At 41.6% G+C, this 24,237-nt stretch overlaps 1 protein-coding gene across 2 annotated transcripts; it reads right to left on the minus strand.

Moving 5' to 3' along the window:
• Positions 1–8,235: 8,235 nt before the first annotated feature.
• On the minus strand, positions 8,236–23,530 carry MRPL39 (mitochondrial ribosomal protein L39). 2 transcript variants are annotated; one of them, XM_036350674.1, is made up of 10 exons: positions 23,385–23,530; positions 22,521–22,727; positions 20,451–20,590; positions 18,366–18,465; positions 17,559–17,626; positions 16,156–16,268; positions 14,161–14,226; positions 13,170–13,323; positions 11,344–11,391; positions 8,236–8,340 (listed from the first exon to the last, which is right to left on the minus strand). In XM_036350674.1, the coding sequence occupies exons 1-10, from the start codon at positions 23,452–23,454 to the stop codon at positions 8,293–8,295; spliced, it is 1,014 nt and encodes a 337-aa protein (XP_036206567.1). In that variant the 5' UTR covers positions 23,455–23,530; the 3' UTR covers positions 8,236–8,292. The 2 variants fall into 2 exon arrangements, with proteins under 2 accessions (XP_036206567.1, XP_036206568.1); XM_036350675.1 differs by lacking the exon at positions 11,344–11,391.
• Positions 23,531–24,237: the final 707 nt, after the last annotated feature.

Consider the following 24,237-nt stretch of genomic DNA (forward strand, 5'->3'; position numbering starts at 1 on the left):
CCCTTTGGTCCGCAGGCCGACGCTCTATCCACTGAGCCAAACCGGTCACGGGGTTTCTTCTTTTTAAGAATTGAAAAATTTCAAGGGAGTTGTCTAGGATCTGACCCACTTTCCCCAAAATTTGCTGAATTAGAGACCAGGCCTTTCCTATTCACTGTCAGCAGCTATATGAACCCAGCAGCTAAAAATACAAAGAAAACAAAATAGAATAAGGAGGGGAAAAGTGAAGTCAGGAGGTTGAAGAATATGCAGAAAAATATTCTAGGAATATTAGAATTTTCCTGAAAATAAAAGATAACCAATATCTCAAAGAAAGTGGGATTACTTAAAAAAGGAACTTTTAGAAAATAAAAAGTCCATCAATGGGAAGTACTCACAAAAAGCTTATGCGGTTCTCAACCAATAATGACTAGAAAACAGTGAAACTAACATAAAATTTACACGTAAGTGTTCAGCTTCCCACTTTGGATTTCAAATTCTCTCATGGCAATAAGGATAAGGAAATAATGTTCACATAGAGGGGATTTTTTCTTTCCCGTTACTGTTGTGTTTTAAGCTGGACAACACATATTCCTAACCACCTAAGTAACGTGTTTTTGAGGTGGATTTCTCAGATATCATCCTAATGATGTCTTCTGTACCTCCAATCATCCTTCCTTGCAGGGCTCAGTACTTTCCCAGTCCTCTAGCACTAAACACACTGCACTGTGGTTTCTCTTGGTGTGTGAATGACTGTACTAGAGGAAGTGATACCCTTAAGGACTGATCCACCATCTGCACATTCCTATCCCACTCAAATGTTTACTCCCTCAACGCACCATTATTATTCCAAGTCCAACTGTAAAAACAGAAATGAGTTTAAATACGGTGAACTTTTCACTTTATACTGATAGGCTCCAAGAGGTGATTTTTGATTAATAAAAATTCATTAAAGCAAATAAAGACTGAAAAGTTCTGCATATAACTGAAGAGAGCTAGGGCAGTGATTCGCACCTCGGAGACTTGTCAAGGTGCAGTAATCCCAGGCTCTCACCACCCCCTCTCCATCCCCCGAGATTGATTCTGTAACTGAGCTCGGATACCAGGCTTTTACCAGGCTAACCAGGTGATCCAGATGCAAGTGGTTCATAAACCAACTCTGAAAAGCTGGTTTACACCCAGTACTACTGCTGATATAGCAACCAGAAATGGCACCCAGCAGAATCCATACAAATTTAATGTCGGTTTACACACCATTCACTGTATAATGAGAGGTTCTGTAACATGGGCTGAGTGATTAGATGCCCTGTCGTTGACCTCTTTGGGGAATGGCAGCAATTAAATTTCAGGTCTTGTTATCCCTCCCCCCCAAAACATCCTAACGATCTCAAAAAATCCACCAGACTTGAAAGTTCCCGACAGAAAATAGCAGCCCTGTGTTCTAACACCAGCTGCAGCCAATCAATGGCCATGTACTATCCAGACTCAAACTCCAAGCTGCTGTTTGGAGCAGTAGTTAGGGGAGGTCAACGAGAAGGGATTGGGTGCCAGTTCCACCTTGCAAAGAGTGCACTGACTAATGAAACAATCACAGAATATCACTGCCATGCTATCTCCCTCTTCCACCCCTGTGCTGCCAAAGCTTTCCAAACATTATACCCAGTCTCCACTTAGGAAAATCCTACCCTTTCCTAAATGCTGTCAGCTCAGCAATTTCTATTCCCTTAGCCCGTGCCAAGCACACAGAACATGAACTCTGAAAAAGGTCACACCCAGAAATGATCTTTCTCCTGTTCTCAAAAGCACAGCGTGTAGCTCTCCTATAAAAGAGCTTCACAATATGCCCCACACGTGTTTTTTGTGTAGGCATTGCCCTCCCTTCTAGATCATGAGCTCCCACAAGAAAGGAATATCAGTTTAAACTTCTCTTTCACTCAGCTCAGGGCCTTGCTCACAGGTGCCTGAGTGGAATGGGAAAATGTATCCAAGTCTCCACTGATTTTGGAAACACAGCCTGTTCTGATGCTGGAGACTATCTGTACCTGGCATACCATCCCAACGTCAGGAACTGTTTTTCCATGTTGACTTGTATAGACTCATTACAGATAGCTCAAGCATCAGTTTGGTTTTCCTAAATTCTGCAAATCAAGAAGGTAGTCTCCATATTTATTTTAAGAAGTTCCATAGTTAAAAATATGTAGCTATGAAAACATATCCTCAGTGATTATCAATAAAAGGATGAATCAACCATAGAGCATACGGTAAATGGAATACTACAGAGCTCTACGTGTATCAACCATCTCTGCATGTTATTACATGTAGCAACATGCTAAATGTGACAATATAATGCTGAGTAATAAAAGCAAATTCCAAAAGGACATGTATCATGAACCCAATTATGTTTAGTTTTAAAACAGAAAATTGTATTTGTAAATCATGAAGAGTAAGGATATGCACGATAGTGTTTCTTCTTGGAAGGAAATGACATGAGGAAGATATTCAATGAATAGGTGGATATACTGTATGTGTTAAACATGAACAAGATTCTATGAGCAAGCAAAAGAGCTTTCAGAAAGAAAAACATGCTTGACATAATAAGAAGTTTACGTAAAAAAATATTAGAAATGCAAGAAAAATAAAAGAATACAGAGGACCAATAAAGAAGATCCAAAATCCAACTAAACGGTGTTAAATAAACAGAGAAAGTAAAAAGGAATAATTTTTTTTAAAGAAAATTTCCTAGAGCTCAAGACAGATGTCAACATTGAAAGTACCAAGGAGATGAAAAAAAAGATAGAGGAAGATATAAACAAGTGGAAGAATATACCGTGTTCATGGGTTGGTAGAATTAACATCATTAAAATGTCCATACTACCCAGAGCAATCTATAGGTTCAATGCAATCCCTATTAAATTACCAATGGTTTATTTCACAGATCTAGAACAAATACTCCAAAAATTTATATGGAACCAAAAAAGACCCTGAAGAGCTGCAGCCATCCTGAGAAAGAACAAAGCTGGAGAAATCACAATACCAGATATCAAGTTATACTACAAAGCCACGTAATCAAAACAGCCTCGTACTGGCACAAGAACAGGCATATAGATCAATGGAACAGAACAGAGACCCCAGAAATCGACCCAACCCATTACACTCAATTAATATTTGACAAAGTAGGCAAGAGCATACAATGAAGTTAAGACAATCTTGCCAATAAATGGTGCTAGGAAAATTTGTCAGATACGTGCAAAAAATGAAACTAGCCCACCAATTTACGCCCTACACAAGTATAAATTCAAAATGGATAAAAGGCTTAAATGTAAGATGTAAAACCATAAAACTGCTAGAAGAAAGCATTTTGATGCAGCAAAATCTCAGACATCTCTCATAGCAATATGTTTGCCAATACATCTCTAGGACAAGAGAAGCAAGAGAAAATAAACAAATGGACTAAATCAAAATAAAAGCTTCTGCACAGCAAAAGAACCCATCAACAAAATAAAAAGGGAGTCCACTGTATGGGAGAACATATTTGCCAATGATACATCTGATAAAGGGTTAACATCCAAAATATATAAAGAACCTATACAACTTAACAAATGGAAGATAAACAATCCAACCAAAAAATGGGCAAATGACCTAAATAGACACTTCTCCAAACTGGACATATAAATGACTAAGAGACCTATGAAAAAATGCTCAAAGTCACTAATCATCAGAGATGCAAATTAAAACGAGGTGTCACCTCACACCTGTCAGAATGCCTACCATCAACAAATCAAAAAATGACATATGCTAGCGAGGATGTGGAGAAAAGGGAACCCTAGTACACTGCTGGTGGGAATGCAGACTGGTGCAGCCATTATGGAAAACAGTATGGAGTTTCCTCAAAAAATTAGATATGGAACTGCCATTTGACCCTCTGATCCCACTTCTAGGAATATATCCTAAGAAACTTGAAACACCAATCAGAAAGGATATATGCACCCCTATATTTCTAACAGCAAAATTTACAATAGCTAAGATCAGGAAACAGCTCAAGTACCCATCAGTAGACAAGTAGATAAAAAAAGCTGTGGTACATTTGCACCATGGAATACTATGCAGCAGTATAAAAGGATCTCTTACCCTTTGAGACAGCATGGAGGGACCTGGAGAGTATTATGCTAGGCGAAATAAGCCAGTCAGAGAAAGACACATATTACATGAGGGAAGGCAGGGGAGGGTGGGAGTGGAGGTGGGGGGTAAGAGATCAACCAAAGGACTTGTATGCATGCATATAAGCATAACCAATGGACACAGAGAGTAGGGAGGTGAGGGCCTGTGCTGGGGGCTGGGAATGGGCAGGGAGTCAATGAGACATATGTAAAACTTTTAACAATAAAGAATTCTTTTATTAGCATAACCAATGGACAGACACTGGGGCGGTGGGGGCTTGCCCAGGGTGGGAATGGCTGGGGGGTGGGGGTCAAGCGGGGGCAAAGGAGACATATGTAAAACTTTAGACAATAAAGAAAAAGTAATTTTAAAAAATAAATTTCTTTAAAAAGCTGTGATACATTTACACCATGGAATGGAATACCATGCAGCGGTAAAAAAAAAAATGACCTCTTACTCTTTGAGACAGCATGGCAGGACCTGAAGAGTATTATGTTAAGCGAAATAAGCCAGTTAGAGAAAGACACGTATTACATGATCTCACTCATATGTTGATTCTAATGAACAAAATAAACTGATGAACAAAATAGATCTAGACATAGAAGCATGGAACAGACTATCGAATCTCAGAGAGAAGGCAGGGGTAGGTGAGAAGAGATCAACCAAAGAACTTATATGCATACATGCATAACCCATGGACACAGACAATAGTGTGAAGGCCTGGGACAGGGACTGGGGTGGGCTAGAATGGGTCAATGTGGGAGGAAAAGAGGACATATGTAATACTTTCAACAATATTTTTTAAATTAATAAATAAGAAATTGAAAAATAAGAAAGTACCAAGGAGAGTAACTGGTTATCTAGTTACAAATGAATTTTAGCATTTTATACACTAAGAATAGTAAGGACCTAAAAGTATCCATAGTGTATACGAGTGTGTGGCAGAATGGGAGGTGGAGAGGAGGCAGGATTGCAGAGAACAGCCTATATAGAAAGGAATAAAATCAAACTGGTATCAGACTTCTCATTAACATCAGATGCCAGAAGATCACTGCGTTACTGTCAAAGACGTGATAGAAAATTATTTTTCAACCTAGAATTCTATAGCCAACAAGTTGATCAAATGTAAGTGGCAAAACAAAACCACTTTAGACATGCAAGGGCTCTCCCCTTGAACACTTTTTCTTAGAACATGAGAAAGTTAATCAAGGGAACAGGAAGATACGGATACTAAGAAAAAGTAGATCCCACCCAGGAGTGAAGAAATAAATCTTGATATAAAACCTGTGCATTAAACCCAGAAAGCAAGTATTCAGACCAGAATGGGAAATTTTTTAAAATATATTTTTTATTGATTTCAGAGAGGAAGTGAGGAAAGATAAGAAACATCAATGATGAGAATCATTGATCGGCTGCCTCCTGCAAGCCCCCTACTGGAGACTAAGCCCACAACCCAGGACCCTTCAGTCCCTAGGCCAACATGCTATCCACTGAGCCAAACCAGATAGGGTAGGAAGAAATATTTTGGCAAAATACTTTTAATATCTCGACTTGCCCAAGGCATGGGGAAACAGGTACTCTCAGACTCTGCAGTTGGGACTGTCATTTGGCAAAAGCTTTTAGAGCAGCGGTTCTCAACCTGTGGGTCGCGACCCCTTTGGGGGTCGAACAACCCTTTCACAGGGGTCGCCTAAGACCATTGGAAAACACATATATAATTACATATTGTTTTTGTGATTAATCACTATGCTTTAATTATGTTCAATTTGTAACAATAAAATTGGGGGTCACCACAACATGAGGAACTGTATTAAAGGGTCGCGACATTAGGAAGGTTGAGAACCACTGTTTTAGAGGCTAGGATCTGGTAGCATCTGTCACTAATTCCACTACCAAAAACTATTCCTACAAAAGTACTGACACATGAGCAGTGTAGAGCAGTACATATGAACATATGAATGAAATTACTTGGGTCCAAATTCCAGCTTTACTACTTGCCAGTTCTATACTCTTTCAGTTTCCTTGTTTACCAAAAGGCAACACCTACTCAACGGGTTGTGAGGATTAAATAAAAGGTAACATGTGAACCACCAGTATCTACACTAATAAAAGAGAAACATGGTAATTGGCATATGACCGCTACCCTTCCCATTGGCTAATCAGGGAGATATGCAAATTAACTGTCAGCCAAGATGGCGGCTGGCAGCCAGGCAGCTTGAAACTAACATGAGACTTGCTTGCTTCAGTGACAGAGGATTCCAACGTTCCCCGCCTGCCTTGCCGGCCTCTGAGCCTGCAGTTTGAAACATTTTAACAAATATAGAAGCTAAAAAAAACCCAGAAACCAGCTTTCAGCGAGCTGGGATCTCAGAGCTGGAGTCAGAGCTGGAGTTATACATTGTTTCGATTACCTACTTTCAGCAGCGGAGGCCTAAGAGCTGGAGCCTCAGAGCTAAAGCTGGCCCTGAATTAAAAAGAAAAAAAGGAGTGGTTGGGAGCTTCCATCACCCGCCAGCCTGAAAACAGCCCTCAGCCCCTCACCCAGACTGGCCAGGCACCCCAGTGGGAACCCCCATCCTGAAGGGTGTGTGACCAGCTGCAAACAGCCCTCAGCCCCTCACCCAGGCTGGCCAGGCACCCCAGTGGGGACCCCCACCCTGAATGGTGTGTGGCCAGCTGCAAAGAGCCATCATCCCCTCACCCAGGCTGGCCAGGCACCCCAGTGGGGACCCCCACCCTGATCCAGAACACCCTTCAGGGCAAACCAGCCAGCCCCCACCCGTGCACCAGGCCTCTATCCTATATAGTAAAAGGGTAATATGCCTCCCAGCACCGGGATCAGCGGAGCCGCGAGGCCTCCCGGCACCGGGATCAGCGTGACAGGGGGCAGCGCCCAAACCCCTGATCGCCCTGCGGCTCTGTGTGTGACGGGGTGGGGCCACAACCTCCCTATCCGCCCTGCTCTGTTCGTGACAGGGGAAGGCGCCCCAACCTCCTGATCAGCCCTGCTCTGTGCCTTATACGGGGGAGCTCCCCAACCTCTGATCACCCTGTGGCTCTGTGTGTGCAGGGTGCGGCGCCCCAATCCCCTGATCGGCCCTGCTCTGTGCATGACAGGGGGCGGCGCCCCAACTCCCCAATTGGCCCTGCTCTGAGCCCGACCAGGGGCTGCACCTAGGGATTGGGCCTGCCCTCTGCCACCCGGGAGCAGGCCTAAGCCAGCAGGTCATCTCCCGAGGGGTCCCAGACTGCGAGAGGGCACAGGCCAGGCTGAGGGGCCCCCCCCCATCCCCCTGAGTGCACAAATTTTTGTGCACCGGGACTCTAGTATAAGAAATAATCAATTAACTTAGTAAATAATCTATCTATCCACAAAACACTTGCCATTGTGCCTAAGGATCTTAATCAAACCACTTTAAATGAGAAATGGAAATAACTAGCATGATCCTATTTGTGTTTTTAAAAGATTGCATCTGTATTTGTACATCTATATATATAAAAGGCTAAGCGATCAGCCGACTGGCCAACTGGCCAGTAGGTAAGATGCACACTGACCACCAGGGGGCAGACACTCAACACAGGAGCTGCCGAGGAACAGCAACTTTGCAGAGTGCCCTCTTGCACTCCGGGACCCCTCGGGGGATGTTGAACTGCCTGTTTCGGCCCGATCCCTTCAGGCCAGGCCGAGGGACCCCACCTGCCAGAAGGATCCTGCTCACTCTGCAGACACCCTTGGAGCCCCAGCACCAACCCAGGTGCGGCCGGCTAGGAAGATACCGTGGTAGGTTGGGTTCAGGGCATGTCCAGCCCATTTCGCCCAGTCCAGCCCCGCCGGCCACCTTCTAATTAATTTCCTTTCAATATGCATGAATTCGTGCACCGGACCTCTAGCATATTTATACATGTAGAAAGAGACTAGAAGGAGAAAATAGGCCAAAGTGTTACATCTGGGGACTGTGAGGGGACAGCTTATTTCTGTGTGAAATTTTTATTGTGAACAACATGAGCTGTTTTATTCTTTAGGGAAAGAAAAAAATAAACATCAGTATAAATCTTAGGGAGAAAGAGATAGGTGATGTTTATGAGCACACACAAATATTACATAAAAAAACTTTTATTTTAATTTACTATACATGTTTAAATTTTAGGAAGCTACTAGGTAGATGCACTTTCATCTGCAGGTTTAGTTTGATCTTCAGTTACCTGTAAAAACAAATAGCTTTACTTTTCTAATAAGCAGTTTTCGTTTTATCCTTCACCCACCATTTAAAATCATTCCATAGTCCTTCTCTTAAAATGACCTTTGCCTGTCTCCGTCAATAGTAATTATTACTGAAAGTTAAGTAGAAAGAGAAGAAAACTTATAAGGCCAAAGTCTCAATATAAATGATCAAGTAAAGCACAATTCCATTAAAAATATAACCATATAACCTGAGGCTATAGCTAGGCTTCTCCAGTTTGTCATTTTATGTTTCATCTATAAAATGAATCATTAGAAATAAATAAATAAATATATATATATATATATAATCATTTATGTAAGAAAAACACCAGCAGTACTGTGACAAGGTATTTTAAATCAATGTATTTTGTTGGGAGGTATAAGTCTACTTTGAACATAGAATATTATAGACTTAGTACTAAAAGGTATCTGTATGTTCATACAGTAAGTCCTCACTTAATGACGTCAATAGGTTCTGCGACTTTACGTATAAAGAAACCAATTATACTGTAGGCTAACTGATACTAACAATGGTTAAGTTTCTACAGCATCTCATCTTTATAACAAAACGTTAAAATGAAGGAAACCATCTGCTGTATATCTACTCTATGTCACTCAGACACATCAAACAGGACTAATCTATTCCTTATCACCCCAAAACCTGCTCCACCTCCTGCATTATATTATCTATGTCAATGAAGGGCTCTACCCAGTTGCCCACGCCGGGCATTGGAGAATCCACAGTTCTCTTACCTGATAGTCAATCAACAGTCCTACTAACTCTACCTTAGTAACTTCACAGCCATTCTCGCTGCCATGCCTGAACTTTAGAACCTCATGCTGACTTAAGTTGCAGCTACTTTCCACACCACCCTCAGAATGAGCTTTTAAATGAATCAACAGGAATAGCTGCCAATAGGTCACTTCCTGTAAAAATTCTCATGACCCCAATCACCTTCAGGAGGGGGATGCAAATGCTAAGTCACCTTTAGGAGGGGAATGAAAATTCTAATCGGGGAAGATGAGCCCTTGATATACTGTTTCAACAAATTGCTTTGGAATCATCACCCACTCTACATGTGCCTGTACATTCAGATTCCTCTTACATTCACCATGCTCTCCTTACCTCCATGCCTCTATACAAGTATCACCCCCAATGCATCCCCCAGCAAATTACCCGCCTGGCCCACTTTTATTCATCCTTTAAAACCAGCTTAAGAGCCACTGATTGCTGAGAACCTTCCTTAACCAACCCCCCAGTTTGGTTTGGGTTCCACTCCTTTGTGGGAGCCCCATAGGTACACCTGAACTGTCTGCTTATGTCTAGTTACTACATTAAAGTAACTTCCTTGGAGAAAGCGAATTGATTTTATTCATTTTTGTTTGTACAGGTCCTGGCATGAAACACTCAATAAGTCCATGTTAGCTGAATCAATGAATCATATGTTTAACCTACTCTTTTTAGACAAGTAAAATGGACAGAAGAAACCTGAACCAGAATAAATGTTTCTACTAGATAGTCTAGGTTCCTGTGTCTGCTATTTTTCTGCATTTTTTCTTGCTTTAAAGTATTCAGTTATTATCCCTTCTTGAGTTTCCCTTAATTTACACTCATTTCTTCTCTTTCCTTCATCTAAAATCATTGTAACCAACCAAAAAGACAAAGTTATTCCATCCATTCAAATATACTCTCATCAAAATTACATAAATTTTACACAAAACCATTATGGCTAACAATAAGTTCTACCTATAAATTCATTAATAAAAACTAAGTTTAAACATCATCATAAAAATAATCAATAAATAATTATTGGGTAAGCCCCTGTGTGCCAAATGTTAAGTTCAAAATTTGGGATTATACATTCATAACAAGCCCTGAATGGGTTAAAAGACTGAGTGTAAATGCACTCACTAGCAAAAACAAGAAGAAAACAACATGAGGAGGTATATAATCATGCCGAAATTGTACAAATGGATATTTGGTAAGCAAGTACTCTGAGAATGTTTCATGGAGAAGGTGAGACTTGGGTGAGGTATTAAAGAATGAGTAGGATGTAAATAGACAAAAGGAGAATGGGGCCGAACCGGTTTGGCTCAGTGGATAGAGCATCGGCCTGCGGACTGAAGGGTCCCAGGTTCGATTCTGGTCAAGGGCATGTATCTTGCAGGAGGCAACTGATCAATCTCTCTCATCGATGTTTCTAACTCTATATCCCTCTCCCTTCTTCTCTGTAAAAAATCAATAAAATATATTAAAAAAAAAAAAAAAAGGAGAATGGGAATGAAATCCAAATGGAAGAATTGTGGAGAAGAAATGAATAAACTTGAAGACAAGTTTGATGTGTGCTGATTAGCATGTTTGCAAGCTTGATGGAAAATTAGGGGAACTAGGAAAGGCTTCATGCGACGCGGCTGGATTACTCAGGACAGCTATCAGATAATTTAAGTAAAACATCAAGGCTTAACCTATGAAAGGATGAATAGGGACAGTAATGGTCAAGAAAAATCATCATTCCTACTTATGAAATCTAAATGGTAATGACAGCATAAACTACAAAAACACAAGTATTTAAATTTGTTTTTCAGGATATTTGCATATTTAATGTCAATAGTCAAGACAGCTTTAAAATACATCTGACAAATCTTAATCCTTAATGTTCATTAGGTATACAAAAATATTACTGTAAGATTCAATTAACACCATTACAACCTTTAAGAACTATTACTACTATATAGAATATTCTTATTTCTCTTCAAGTTCTATAGTATCATTTCCATAATATTAATAAACAAACTCAAAAGAGGATTACAAACTACAACTTTTCTCTTGCCAAAATACTGCTGGGTAAACAACCACAGAACTGCTTTAGCTATTGAGACAACTAATTTTTTCTTTCTTTCTCTTTCTTTTTTTGTTGTTGTTGCTTAATTTCAATGAATATGTCTTTGTAGAAGAATACTCATTGGCTGTCAAAAACACTTACCAATTTCCGAGACCTTTCCAATAGCTTAGTCCATATCGTAAAATGTGCCTTGAAAAGAAAAGATTTACTATGAAAAATAAATCAGTAAAGTTAAAATAAAAGGGGCTGAGTCTTTATATATATATATATTGATTTCAAAGAGAAAGGGAGAGAGAAAGAAACATCAATGATGAGAATCATTGATCAGCTGCCTCCTGCATGCCCCATACTGGGGATCGAGCCCGCAACCCAGGCATGTGCCCTTGACCAGAATCGAACCCAGGACCCCTTAGCATAGGCCGACACTCTATCCACTGAATCAAACCAGCTAGGGTGGGGACTGAGTTTTTATACAGGTTTTAAACAAAATAAACACATAAAAAGTCAGTACTAATGAGGCTAAATGTTTATAAACATGGATTAGAGTAGGGGAAAAGGTACCATACAGAACAGCTGCTTTGTTTGGCATTTAAGAAAAAGTCTTAAGCCCTGAATATGCCATTCTTCCTCTGCTGTTCTTAATCACTACCGTGACTGAAAGCATTCCTTATAATGGGAAGAAAAATCTGCCCCACTTGCCCATAGATCAGGGGTGGGCAAACTTTTTGACTCGAGGGCCACAATGGGTTCTTAAACTGGACCGGAGGGCCGGAACAAAAGCATGGATGGAGTGTTTGTGTGAACTAATATAAATTCAAAGTAAACATCATTACATAAAAGGGTACGGTCTTTTTTTTTTTTAGTTTTATTCATTTCAAACGCGGGCCGTAGTTTGCCCACGGCTGCCATAGATTATGGTTCTTTCCTTAAGTAGCCAATTTCAACATGCTAGAGGTCATTTTTCAAATCATAATCAAGCACAAGGAGAAGTTCATTTAAGAACCAACTGTGACATCTTCACATTGAAATCTAGAGGATTCAGCAAATCACCCTCAAGACCAAGTAAAAATAAGAGACAACAGTAAAATTGTAGAGCTAATTTCCTTAATCCTTAACAATTGTATGCAGCAGAGAATTAATCAGAACTCATTAATAAAAACTGTCAAAGTACGTAACGACCACATCAATCTTATTAAGTCAGTTGAAGGCGTTACTGAGGGACATGGGTGGGCCAGTGACCACTTCATAGTGAAGGAGCTGCTAAAACTTACAATAAAAGGTAAAATTACTAACTATGTACATGTCAATCCTTCTGGGGAAAAGACCAGCAATGGTATGTTTAAAGGGAAAACCATGCCTGACTCAGGCAGAATGAACAGCTGGTGCAGAGACCTTACAGCAGGGGTGGGGAACATCCAGCCCTCGGGCCATATAAGGCCCCAGAAATCAGCTGGTCTGGCCTTGCCAAGGCAACCGCAGGTGGGACTCGAAATTCAATAAATCTAGGAGCTTTTTCATAGCCACATAAATTTAAATTAAGTCAATTATATTAAGTGAATGATGTTATAAATATCCAAGGAATGTAAGAAAAGAATTAGCAAGGGTTAGAGCAATATGGAATATGATAGGCTTTGGGTCATGAATAGACCATCAAAATTAGGAAGAACATGCCAAAATAAGGCCAAAAAGCATTCCAGATGTTACCAGTGTGCACTCCAATATTCCTCATGCACCCTCTCCTATACCAAATTGAAAAATTCTAAATGCTATCTCAATTTGTTTCATTTTTCCAATTAATGCTTCTCCCTTGAATTATCTGTTTTTAAATCACAAACTCGAGTTTATAAAATATCATCACACAATTTAATGAAAATTAAAATGTTATGTCCTTCATATTGGTATAAAAATCAAGACTAGAATTACACCCATACCCAAATTGGATGACCTGAAACTTTCACTTTACTTACTCTTAAGTGAACAGGTAAAGAGAGACCCTGGAATCTTCGTACAAGACTTGACCCGGTGGCCTGCAGATTGTGAACCGCTGACACTTCAAACTGGGAACAAATACTTGTTCTTGGAATAAGAGGACCTTCAGTGACATCAATGAAGTCACCAAATCTGATTTGATTTTAAAAACAAATAAAACCTCAAAATCAAATGATTTACAAAACATTGGGGGGGGGGGGGGGGGAATCTATCCATTCTCTTTGCTGCTATGTCCCTAACCAAGAGCATTCTACATGTCTCGATTCAGGCTCCAATAGCCATGACATAAAAATCTCAAGTGAAGAGGCTAAACTTAAAGTTAAGTGAACCTTCTTCTAGATTAGCACTGATATAACTAGAGATTTTTAAGGTCACTAAGCACATCATGCTGTTAAGTGGATCCACTGTCTGAAACGGACAGCCTACATGCTTACAATTCACTGCAGCAGAGTTTAGAAACAAAGAGGAGTTTTCTAGAGGAAAAAGTTAAGTCCAAATCAAGGGTTTGAGGGTTGAGTAAACAGTCGCTGACCATGAAATGAGTTTGCATAATGCGTTGTCTTACCTCTCTCATCCCCCAGTCGGAAAGCACATTCCAGTTTAACTTACTTAATATATATAAGTAGTAACTAATTAATCAGATTATCATGTGCAATTCATAATTATGAATATTTTGCTCAACTTCAAAATTATCTCTTAAAAATTACATTTTTAGCAATGGTTTTCAACCCTTGAGATGCAGAAATAAAAATAAAATGAGGAACAGAAACCACAACTGTTTCTGAAAATAATTTAAAACTCCCAATTACTACTATATCTAAACAACGAACAAAGCAATAAAATAAGGTAATGAGAGTAACAAAACAGGACACAAGTTCATCTTTTTTAGTTGTATACTACATTCAGGTAGCAATAAAGCTAACCTTACTATAAATTAGCATAGCAGCCAATTTTTCTATTTTTACTTACCTGTGCAGCTTAACTATTCTCTCAGGATTCTGAGATGCTTTCTCTTCTATGAGATCTACTTTATACCTGAAAAGCAGCAACAACAACAACAACAAAAATTTAATTATAAAAATACAAAAAGGACCCCAGCAAGCATGGCTCAGTGGTTGAACCAGAAGATCAAGGGTTTGATTCCCGGTCGGTGCACATGCCCAGGTTGCACATCGACCCCCAGTGATCAATGATTCTCTCTCATCATTTATGTTTCTCTCTCTCTCCCTCCCACTTCTTCTCTGAAATCAATAAAAATATATTTTTTTAAAAAAATACAAAAAGGAGTTTAAAGAAACCCTTTCTCCTTCTCCTCAGCCAGTTTTTGAGAGAACGGTTTACATTTAGAATGGTTTACAGTCCACCTACTGCCACACCCCTTCTGCCAGGGTCCCAAGCATCACTGAGGGAGCCAATTCCCTTGCATACTTATGCCTCCCAACCCACCTCTAAGAGACTCCCCTGTCCCCTGGGAGCCAAAGTCAAGCCCGATCACTGACACATGAGCTATTCAAAACTCTTCTGATCTCTCAAACTTACCCCAAAACCATCTCCTCCCTCTCTTCCTCCCTCACACATTCAGTTAACTTACCAAAGTCCTGCACGCCTCTGCTAGACTGGCAGCTGATTATGGGAAAGGCAAATCCTAATGTACATGGCATGAAAGCCAACAGTGCCGTCCACTAAGGTAGCTATGGAACACTTACATGTAATCAGTTCTAACTGAATGTGCCTCAGATTCACCAGATTCTGAAGACTTAGTATGAAAAGGAGAATATAAAATATCATTACCATTTTTAATGTGGAGATGATAACATTTTAAATATTTTAAATAAAATGTATGATTAAAATTAACTTCACCCTTTTTAACTTTTTTTAATGTAGTCTCTAGAAAATTTAAAGATAGCTCACATTATATATTTTTTTAAAATGTATATTTTTTTTATTGATTTCAGAGACGAAGGGAGAGGGAGAGATATAGAAACATCAATGATGAGAGAGAACCATTGATTGGCTGCCTCCTGCACGCCCCCAACTGGGACTGAGTTCACAACCCAGGCAAGTGTGTGCCCTTGACTGGAATAGAACCTGGGACCCTTCAGTCCACAGGCCGATGCTCTATCCACTAAGCCAAACCGACTAGGGCAGCTCACATTATATTTCTATTGGGTAGCATGACCCTAGAATTTTGGCATGGTGATCTGATATGTTCTGATAATCCAAGTAATTTCTTAGAGAATCAATGGTGGTTTGGTTCTGTAGTATTATTTTTACTCTCATTCAGTTAAAATAGTGTATTAGTACTGGTTTATAAATACACTGGTTCCAGAATATGCTAGAAAATGCTTTAGAAAGAGTTCCACAGGTTAATACATTTGAAAATTATTGTTTTCTATATCCACTTTGGGAAGGTTTACAGTAAATTTTTTATGCCTCTGTTCTCTGAATTCAGTATATGTTTTTCAGCAATTAATGTCTTATGGAAGAATACTCTTGTGGCATATCATTCTGAAAAATGCCAAGGAGGCTTTCATGACTATTATAAGCTCAATTTTTTTATTTTTTTCCAACAAAATTTGCTTTTAGACTTTTTTTCCTGAATTTTTATATTCAGCTTTTGAGAATATAAAAAAAATTTTTTTTTCCAATCCTCATCCGAGGATATTTTTTCATTTATTTTCAAGGGGGAGAGGGGGGAGGGGAGAAAGAAGAGGGGAGAGGGGAGAGAGAAATATCAATGTGAGAGAGACGTATCATTGGTTGCCTTCCACTGTCACCTTCCACATAAGGGGCTGGGACTTGACTACGAATCAAACCATCGACCCTTCAGTGCACAGGCCAATGTTCTAACTGTTGAACCACACGGGCCAAGGCAAGAATATAAAAATTCTTAAGAACTGAATTTTCTTCATTACATATAACTTTGGGAGGTTTAATTTTGCTTTAAAGAAAGCCAACACTTACCTGTTGTATTGAAATATTTCTAATGCCACTTTTGCATCAACTTCCAGAGTTTCAAATGGGAGGTCTTTATAAATTAAAGTATTAGCATCTTTTGTGAAAGAACGTAGGTTCTCCTTAAAGATGAAAAGTATTAACATTTGTAACTATTTACTTAAAAGTATCCTATCTAATAAAGACGGAATATGTAAATTGACCATTACTCTGCAACAAAGATGGCAGCACCCACAGCCAATAAGGAGGGAATATGCAAATTGATGCGACAAAGATAACAGCGGCCAGCCCAGGACACGGGCGTTCTGCCCAGCCCTACCCACTCCAGGCCTCTGGGCAGTGCACAGGCACTGAGCAGCCAGGGCCGAGCAGGACGTCTGCTATGAGGTGAGGGGTGCGGGGGATGGAGAAAGCTACAGGAGGGCGGCAGGGCCAGAGCGAAGGAATAAGGCAGCTCTGGCCAGAGTGAAGGTCCTGGTCCCAGGTGCCAGAGGGAAGCCGGTATCGGCAGGCAGGGGAAGGAAGGCCTATTCTTGCACGAATCTTCGTGCATCGGGCCTCTAGTTTCAACACAAAGCAAATTAACTAAATTATATGTTTAATATTGTAAATACAACTAAAACAAAAGCAAATCAAATTTGTCAGGAAAGGAAGTTATTAATTTACAATAATTAAGTATTTGGATCATGAAATATAGGGATAGCAATTTCTCCCAACTCTATAAACCATAAAACTTGCAATTTATTCGTAATTAAGATATCAGCCTGTATAATAATTATTAAAGATAATCCTATAAGAAATGTTAACAATTTCATTCAAATGAAATAACCTCATAAATATTAAAATGATATAACGAGTAGGAATGCTAGTAAATAGTAAGATACAAAAATCTGTTTACATGATGAGTAAAATTAAGCTTTTTAAATGCATATGGAAAAATTTTTTATGTGATTCAGAAAGTTTCACTAGAAAACATAATGCTATCATTAGCCCTGTGCAAAATATACCAAACTGTACTGTGGGCATCCAAGTTTAAGGCTCTAGGCCCCCCACCACACATCACCCAAGGGAGTTGATCTTCTATATTTTATATTCTGGTCATCTTGAAAACCACTATTTTAAGGAGCAGTAGACACAGTACAAGGAAGACAGCATTAGAAGCAAAGGTCAAGCAGAACATAAAGCTTCCACACAACTGACCATGCTGTTGTGAGTGCCTTTGTTCATATGTCTCTATCTTAAATTCACTGAAATAGCGATAACATTAGATAGGTAGGTAGATAGATAGATAGATAGATAGATCCTTTCCTTTAAATACCCTCAGTTTGCAGTACCATTCAACAAAACATAGGAGTCATTCTACCAAAGAAAAGCACAGACTCTAACGTTAATGCTCCAAAGGGTATACTTACTCTTGTTGGCATCCACTCGTCAAGCCTCTTATCCAAAACTACATCATAGCAGAAGGCTCCAGCAATCACTGTAGATCCAACCAAAATAAAAAGCAAAGTCAGATCTGTTAGGGTAGAAAGTTACCAATTTGCAACAACTGAATATTTTAACCATAAAATGAAGGGTTAGCAATCTCTCCCAACTCTACAAATTATAAAAATGTTACCAGTATCCCAGGCGCTTGCCAGAGTTCTACCAACTTTCCCCCATCCAGAAAATTAACTAGTTTTGTACTTAAAATCATTATTGAGATTTTCAAATATTTTTGGTTGTACACACTTCTACATGTTTTAAAAATGTGATCCTAGTACACATACTATTGCAAAATCCTAGTTTTAGCAAAATTACAAAAAATATAAACTCTTTCATCTCCCCAAAATGATGGCCCTCTCCAAAGTTCCAAAGTCGTGGCCTTTTCTAGTGACACAGTACAACTGTAGCTTTCTCCAGAAGTCTATTTATACTCCCATTTCCTCATCCTCCACATGTCAACTTGGAAATAAATGCTTCAAGTGGTAAGAAATAAACACAGAGACAATTAAATTACATGAAATTCACATTCAAGAGAAACATTCTCCTCTAATTCTATTACATTATTGACTTCCATAATTAGGATGGATTTTGTTGCCCACAATAAATGAAATATAGGTATGATGGTAATTTATACTAGGTAAAAATTATAAATGAACTCTGTACAACAGCAAAGATAGGTACCAAAATATTCAAAGATTACAAAAAGTATATTTATATTTATATGTGTACATTACCAGGCACTTCTGGAGCTCTGACCAAACTGACCAAGTATTCGTCTTTGAATGCCCTCTCTATCACACAGCCCATCATCATGGCACAAGACCGCCAATAAGCCTAGAAAAATAAGTGTACAAAGATTCACTGAGATCTATTCAACATTAACATTTAGGTTGACTCTTGACTTAGGAAACATTTCTCAAATATCTGTCCATCCTCAGCACATAGCAATAATGACCATCAGTCCATAACATTATCTGTGCCAAACTAAAACCACAAAAGGATAAAACACCAACTTCGTGTTGTTAGCAATGTTTCTGTGCAAGATATCAGACACTATGTTTATCAACCAATAGTTTTATTTTCTGGTAGTAACTTTACTTTTCACCCAGGATAAAGTTAATCTGTTAATAAACACATGCTAAAGTAAAATAAATATATTAATATATACCTGTCTATAACATATATAAATATGGAGGGAAAACTCAACTTTCTGGTGTTATTTATGATTCCTATCCTACACCTAACATCATGTACATCACTCACATTAAACATATTGATAGCAAAGCAACCTCATTTTGCCAGCACTCTTTGATCCAGACAGCCTCATACAGTACCATGCAATGAACTTGTCAGAGTCGTAAAGAGAGGCATGAGTCCCACACACCTGCCCACCTTATGCCCCATACAAGCACTACTATAGCTGAGCACTGGACTTTTATCAGCCCTTTTCCACATCCGAGGACAAGAGTGGGCTCACCTGGCTGTGTGGCAGGCTGCTCCAGAACGTATTCCACACAACCACATTACACACACTAAAAGTATAAACACGGGCCTTGAAGGCAAGTAGCGAAATGTACTTCCTCGTCTATGTGACATAAATGTTTGTAATGCCTGGTGAACAACAGAGATAGAATGCTTGGGTTCAAATCCAGGCTCCACCACTTCCTAAACAGGTAACCTTGGTCAAGCGAGTGAACCACTCTTTGTCTCGGTTTATTTATCTGGAAAATAGGGATAATAGCACCTATTTTACAGGATTTTTATGAGGATTAAATGAGTTAATACCTACAAATCATCTAAGACAGTACCTGATACATAATACATATTCAATGTTGGCAAATACTATTGTCTGTCATTTTCTCATTTATGTATTTCATTTCAATAAATATTATTAAATACCTACTATATGCCAGTTAGGAACAGAGTCCCATACGGACATGATCCCTGTCTTCACAAGCCAAATTAAATTTAATTTTGTACCTAGAATTTAAATTAAAATATTATATCTAGAGACATTAGCCAAGTGTTGTGAGGTTCTAGAGGAAAGAGATTAATTCCAACAACAAGCAGCTAAGGAGGTTCTACAAAGCAGGTGGCATTTTAAAAGATAAACAGGATTTTAATCAGGAGGAAAGAAAATACTCAGATTTGAAGGAAGAGCATCAACAAAGGCAAGCCGGATAGCACAGGATAAATTACGGCCAAGTCCTCTAGTGTAGCCGGAGCAAAGAGGAAGTGGAAAGACGCAGTGGGAGGTGAGGCTCGAAGGTAGCCTGAGGTCAGATCACACAAGTCAGTTCCTGGAAAGTCATGTGAACAGTCATATAGGCAAGTTCTTTAGGGGTAAGTGACATGAACATTAGTCATGTCACTTAATAAAACTCTTATAGGACTATAAAGAAGGCTTTATTATTTAAAAAAAAGGGGGGGGGGAGGAGTAGGGGGTTGAAGGCAGAGAGTTAAAAAGTTCTTGAAATAATCCAGAGAAGATGGTCAAAGGCTGCATTCCAGCAGTAGCATGGGAATAAAATACTCACTATATAGAGGGTGATCAGTAAGTGTCAATTGAACAAAGACATAAATGTAAAAGGCATGCCATATCATTTCCTCCAATCAAAATACAGAGAAATGGATGCTACTGGTATTATCTAAACTATGAAAATGCCTAACCTAACAAGTAAAACACAATCTGGTACATTACATTTGACCTTGGCTATATGGGCACATTTCATATTCCACAGAAAATAGATTTTCCTAAAAAGGAGAAGAAAAACATTGGGTGTGAGGGAGGGGGAAAGAGAATATGGAAACAGAAATACCTTATTAACTTCTCCTGGATCACGATCTTTGAAAGTAAGAAACTGAATTTCACAGGACTTGGTCAAAGGCTTATACATGTCCCATGGCTGTCCGTCCACAAGAGCCAGAATGGACTTCTTGCAGTACCACTCACTTAAATCTAGAAATTTAAAATAGATTGAAGGTTAAAATCTAACAAAATTCAAAGTGAGAAACTACACGTTTAAGTGCTACATTACAAAATATAACAATAAAAGGCAAGATTCTGCAAGCTGTCTTTTTTTTTTGGACATAAAAGTATTATATATTACATCTGTAACCAATAAAAAATACTATCCAACCCACCCAATATATCCAAACCATGTACAAAACTCATTAAGGCTGAGTCAAGTTTGAAATTAACTTGTCAATCATTAATTAATAAAACGATTTTCCAAGAGCTACACTGAAATATTCAGAGAGCAGCAGCATGGATACATTCGGGTATATGCACACACAACTTAGAAGGAAAAATGTATAACTATTACTTTCACAGTAAATCGGTTCTAGGTGTGTTTGGGGTCTTGCTCCCAAACTCTCTCTTATTTCCCTAATTAGATGGTTTTCGAATACACAGCTACTCAAAAAAGTGGTCACACTACAGGGTCTAAATTATCATCCACCACATCAATGCCATAAGGCAGGGACCGTGTCTACTCTTGCTCACCCATCAGTATGCCCAGAGCCTAGCACCAGGCCTGAAATGTACAGGGTACTCAGCGTAACTTCACTGGCACACAGAAGGTATGAATGACAAGCAGCCTCAGGGCAGGGGTCATGCTGAGTGGTGTTCAGAAGCTTCATTCATCTCTACTTCATGTGAATAAAGCTCCTTAAGGGCCTGAGCTTCTCATATCCTCCTCTGTAATCCTAACACCTATCACATAGCAGAGGGTCAATAAATGCTCAAAAAACAAGTAAGTAAACAATGATCATAAATACTAATTCAAATGCCAGAGTAAACAAACACAGAGTGTACACTTTAGGGGCCCACCTAAGCAGACAACTGAGGTCACTTGAATGGAGTCATCATCGAATTTTTCCAAAAGTTTGAACAACGCAGCTAGTCACACACAGGAGTGAGCACATGGGTGTGTATCTATTTGGGGTGGGGGCTTTCTAAATTTAAGTACCACCAGTTCTACCAAAGCTACTGTACAGCATTCTGATCAAAAATAAACACAGCGTCCCGTTCCCTTCGTTGCCACACCAAGTCTCACGCGGTGCAGCTTCCCCCTTCCGATGTGAACACGACAAACATGTTTACCCCAATCGCATCCACCCAAGGGCATTTCCACGCTCACCTTTACCACATGCATGCAAAGGTAAAGAGAAAGGCCGCACCCCAAGGGGCAAGTGCTAAGGAGGTCACTGAAGTTAGCCTCTGAGGACTAGAAAAGCCAAGAAGCCCAAACAGCTGTCACTGCCGCCAGGGCAGTCCCCCCACCCCCAATGCTTTCCTGAGGCCCTCATGGTGACTTGTCACCCAAAAGGGACAAGCTAGCCGGACCAGTGTGGCTCGGTGGTTGAGCGTCAACCTATGAACCAGGAGGTCACGGTTCGATTCTCCGTCAGGGCACATGCCCGGTGTCCTTTGGCTTGATCCCCGGTGTGGGGCGTGCAGGAGGCAGCCGATCAATGCATCGCTCTCATCATGGATGTTTCTATCTCTCTGCCCCCCTTCTCCTTTCCTCTCTGAAATCAATAAAATTTAAATACATACATAAATAAAAATAAAAGGGACACGCTAATAGCAACAATGTTTTCAGGTCCGCCCTCTTCTACCAGAAACAAGTATAGCGCCCTAGCCTCAGCCAGATTCAAACAAGTCTTAGCACAACCTGTGCATGACAGGACCGACCTGTGGGGACCCACAGGACCCCCAAGAGCTGGAGCCACAGTGGGCGGACCGCCAGGTGCCCGACAGAGGAGGCCTTCCCGGGGCCTGCAGAGCCGTCAGCATCCCCTCCGCCCGCACCGCTTCGGTCAACACGGTGACAGCGGTGACAGCGGTGACAGCGGTGACAGCGGCGCCCCGACTCGGCACTTACGCATCGCACAACTGTAGGGCGTGGACACGTTTTTATTCATCACGAATGTGGTGCCAGGGTCCGTTCTCCCCACGAGCCGAACCTCGATCTTCTCGGTCCGGGGCGTCAGCGATGACTGCCGGCCTTTCTCCCGGTTGAAGACGTCGTTCTGCATCTCTATCAGCGCGGCCGGCGACAGCTGGGACGCCGTGGATGTGGCTATGCGTCCTGCGTGGAAATTCCGACGGATGAGGACGCGGGAGAAATGAAGACTGCAGCCCTGTCCTCCTCCCGCCTCACCATCTTCCTCCAACGAGGGAATTCACGGGACGCAACAGAACCGCTCCCGGTATTAATCATGGAGGCGCCCACCAGCCCCGGCCCCGCCGGACCCCCAGCTCCCGCCCGTGGGTCACCATGCGGGGCAAACAGGGACCAGGAAACGGGGCCAAAACCAGAGCCGCCGTTGGGGGGGGCGAGCCAAGCTGTCGCTCTGACAAGGTCCTGGGGACCGGAGCCCGAGGTCGCGCGCCAAAACTGTCCGTATCTGGGCGAGAAATGCCAGTTTATTTTAAAAACCCCAAATAGCAGGGCTTGGCAAGGCGAGGCGAGTATTGCAACGGGGAACAAGGACACGCTGCACCGGGACGTGGGCTCCTTTCCAGCGGCTCCCCAAGCTCCTCCAGCGACCCCCCTCCGGCCCGCGCGACGCCCGGACGCCCAGGGATCTGCACCCTCCCGCCCCGAGGGGGCGGCCGCCGCAACCGGGGCTTAGAGCCTTCTCCGCCTCGACCCCGCGGACCTCAAGGGACCCGCCTCCGGCCCAGTCTGGGCAGACACCATCCTCTAAGCCTCGCTGCCCGTCCCCCGGCCGCTAAAACTCACTCCAGCCAGCGCCGCCACCGGGGACAGCGCGCCAGAGCCGCGACCCGCAGAACCCCACGGCCACCGCCATCGCTTCCGTCCCGGCCGCCGGTGCCGCCGCGCGTTGGTCCTTCTGGGTCCTCCTTCCCCGGAAACGCTGGGCGCGCACTCGGGTTCCGGGGACAGTTCCGTTCCGGGCCCGCGCTCGGGCTGCGCGCCGCCGTCAGGGGGCGGAGTCGCGGCTTCCCAGGAGCCGTCGCTCAAGGTCGGGCGCACGTTTAGGGGTGCGGAGGGGAACCGGGAGGTGCCGGGCCCTAGGGAGGCCGGTCCGCCGCCCCGCGGGCTCTACGGGAATCAAGGGTGTCTTTTGGAGCCGCTGCGTGCCACACGCGTCCTCATCCTCCACCGTCTGCGGGTTCGAGCCCGGCCCAGGAGCGAAGTGCTTGCTTCCCGCAAACAGTATACTTCTGGGGAGAAACGTGGGCGAAAGACAGCTTCCGTTTACTCTTGCTTTCGTGGTCAGCCCGGCTGGCCTCGCTGGTGACATCTTCTAGTTTGTGGCTTAACTCTCGGTTTTGCAAAGATGGGTTTTTAAGTCGCTTGCAACGTGTCTGTGCCCGGGGGCTCCCATTTATGTAGCCAGAATGTCTCTTGTTCACTTAACAGACTTTTGAGTGGCCCTGGCTGGTTTGGCTCAGTGGACAGAGCGTCAGCCTGGTTCGATTCCCGGCAAGGGCACATGCCTGGGTTGCGGGCTCGATCCCAAGTGGGCGGGGTACAGGAGGCAGCCGATCAATGAAATGATTCTTTCATCATTGGTGTTTCTAACTCTCTCCCCCTCTCCCTTCCTCTCTGAAATTAATAAAAGTATTTT

This window comes from Myotis myotis, unplaced genomic scaffold, assembly GCF_014108235.1.
Source record: "Myotis myotis isolate mMyoMyo1 unplaced genomic scaffold, mMyoMyo1.p scaffold_m19_p_2, whole genome shotgun sequence".
In the NCBI taxonomy this organism is placed as follows: Eukaryota; Metazoa; Chordata; class Mammalia; order Chiroptera; family Vespertilionidae; genus Myotis; species Myotis myotis.

Bases quoted from the DNA above. Each gene is read 5' to 3' on its own strand.
- MRPL39 (XM_036350674.1), bottom strand. From the start codon at position 23,454: ATGGCGGTGGCCGTGGGGTTCTGCGGGTCGCGGCTCTGGCGCGCTGTC. The intron at 22,728-23,384 runs GTGAGTTTTAGC...ATTTCCACGCAG, and splicing joins CGGTGGCGGCGCTGGCTGGA to GACGCATAGCCACATCCACG. The intron at 16,269-17,558 runs GTAAGTATACCC...TTCATCTTTAAG, and splicing joins ACGAGTGGATGCCAACAAGA to GAGAACCTACGTTCTTTCAC.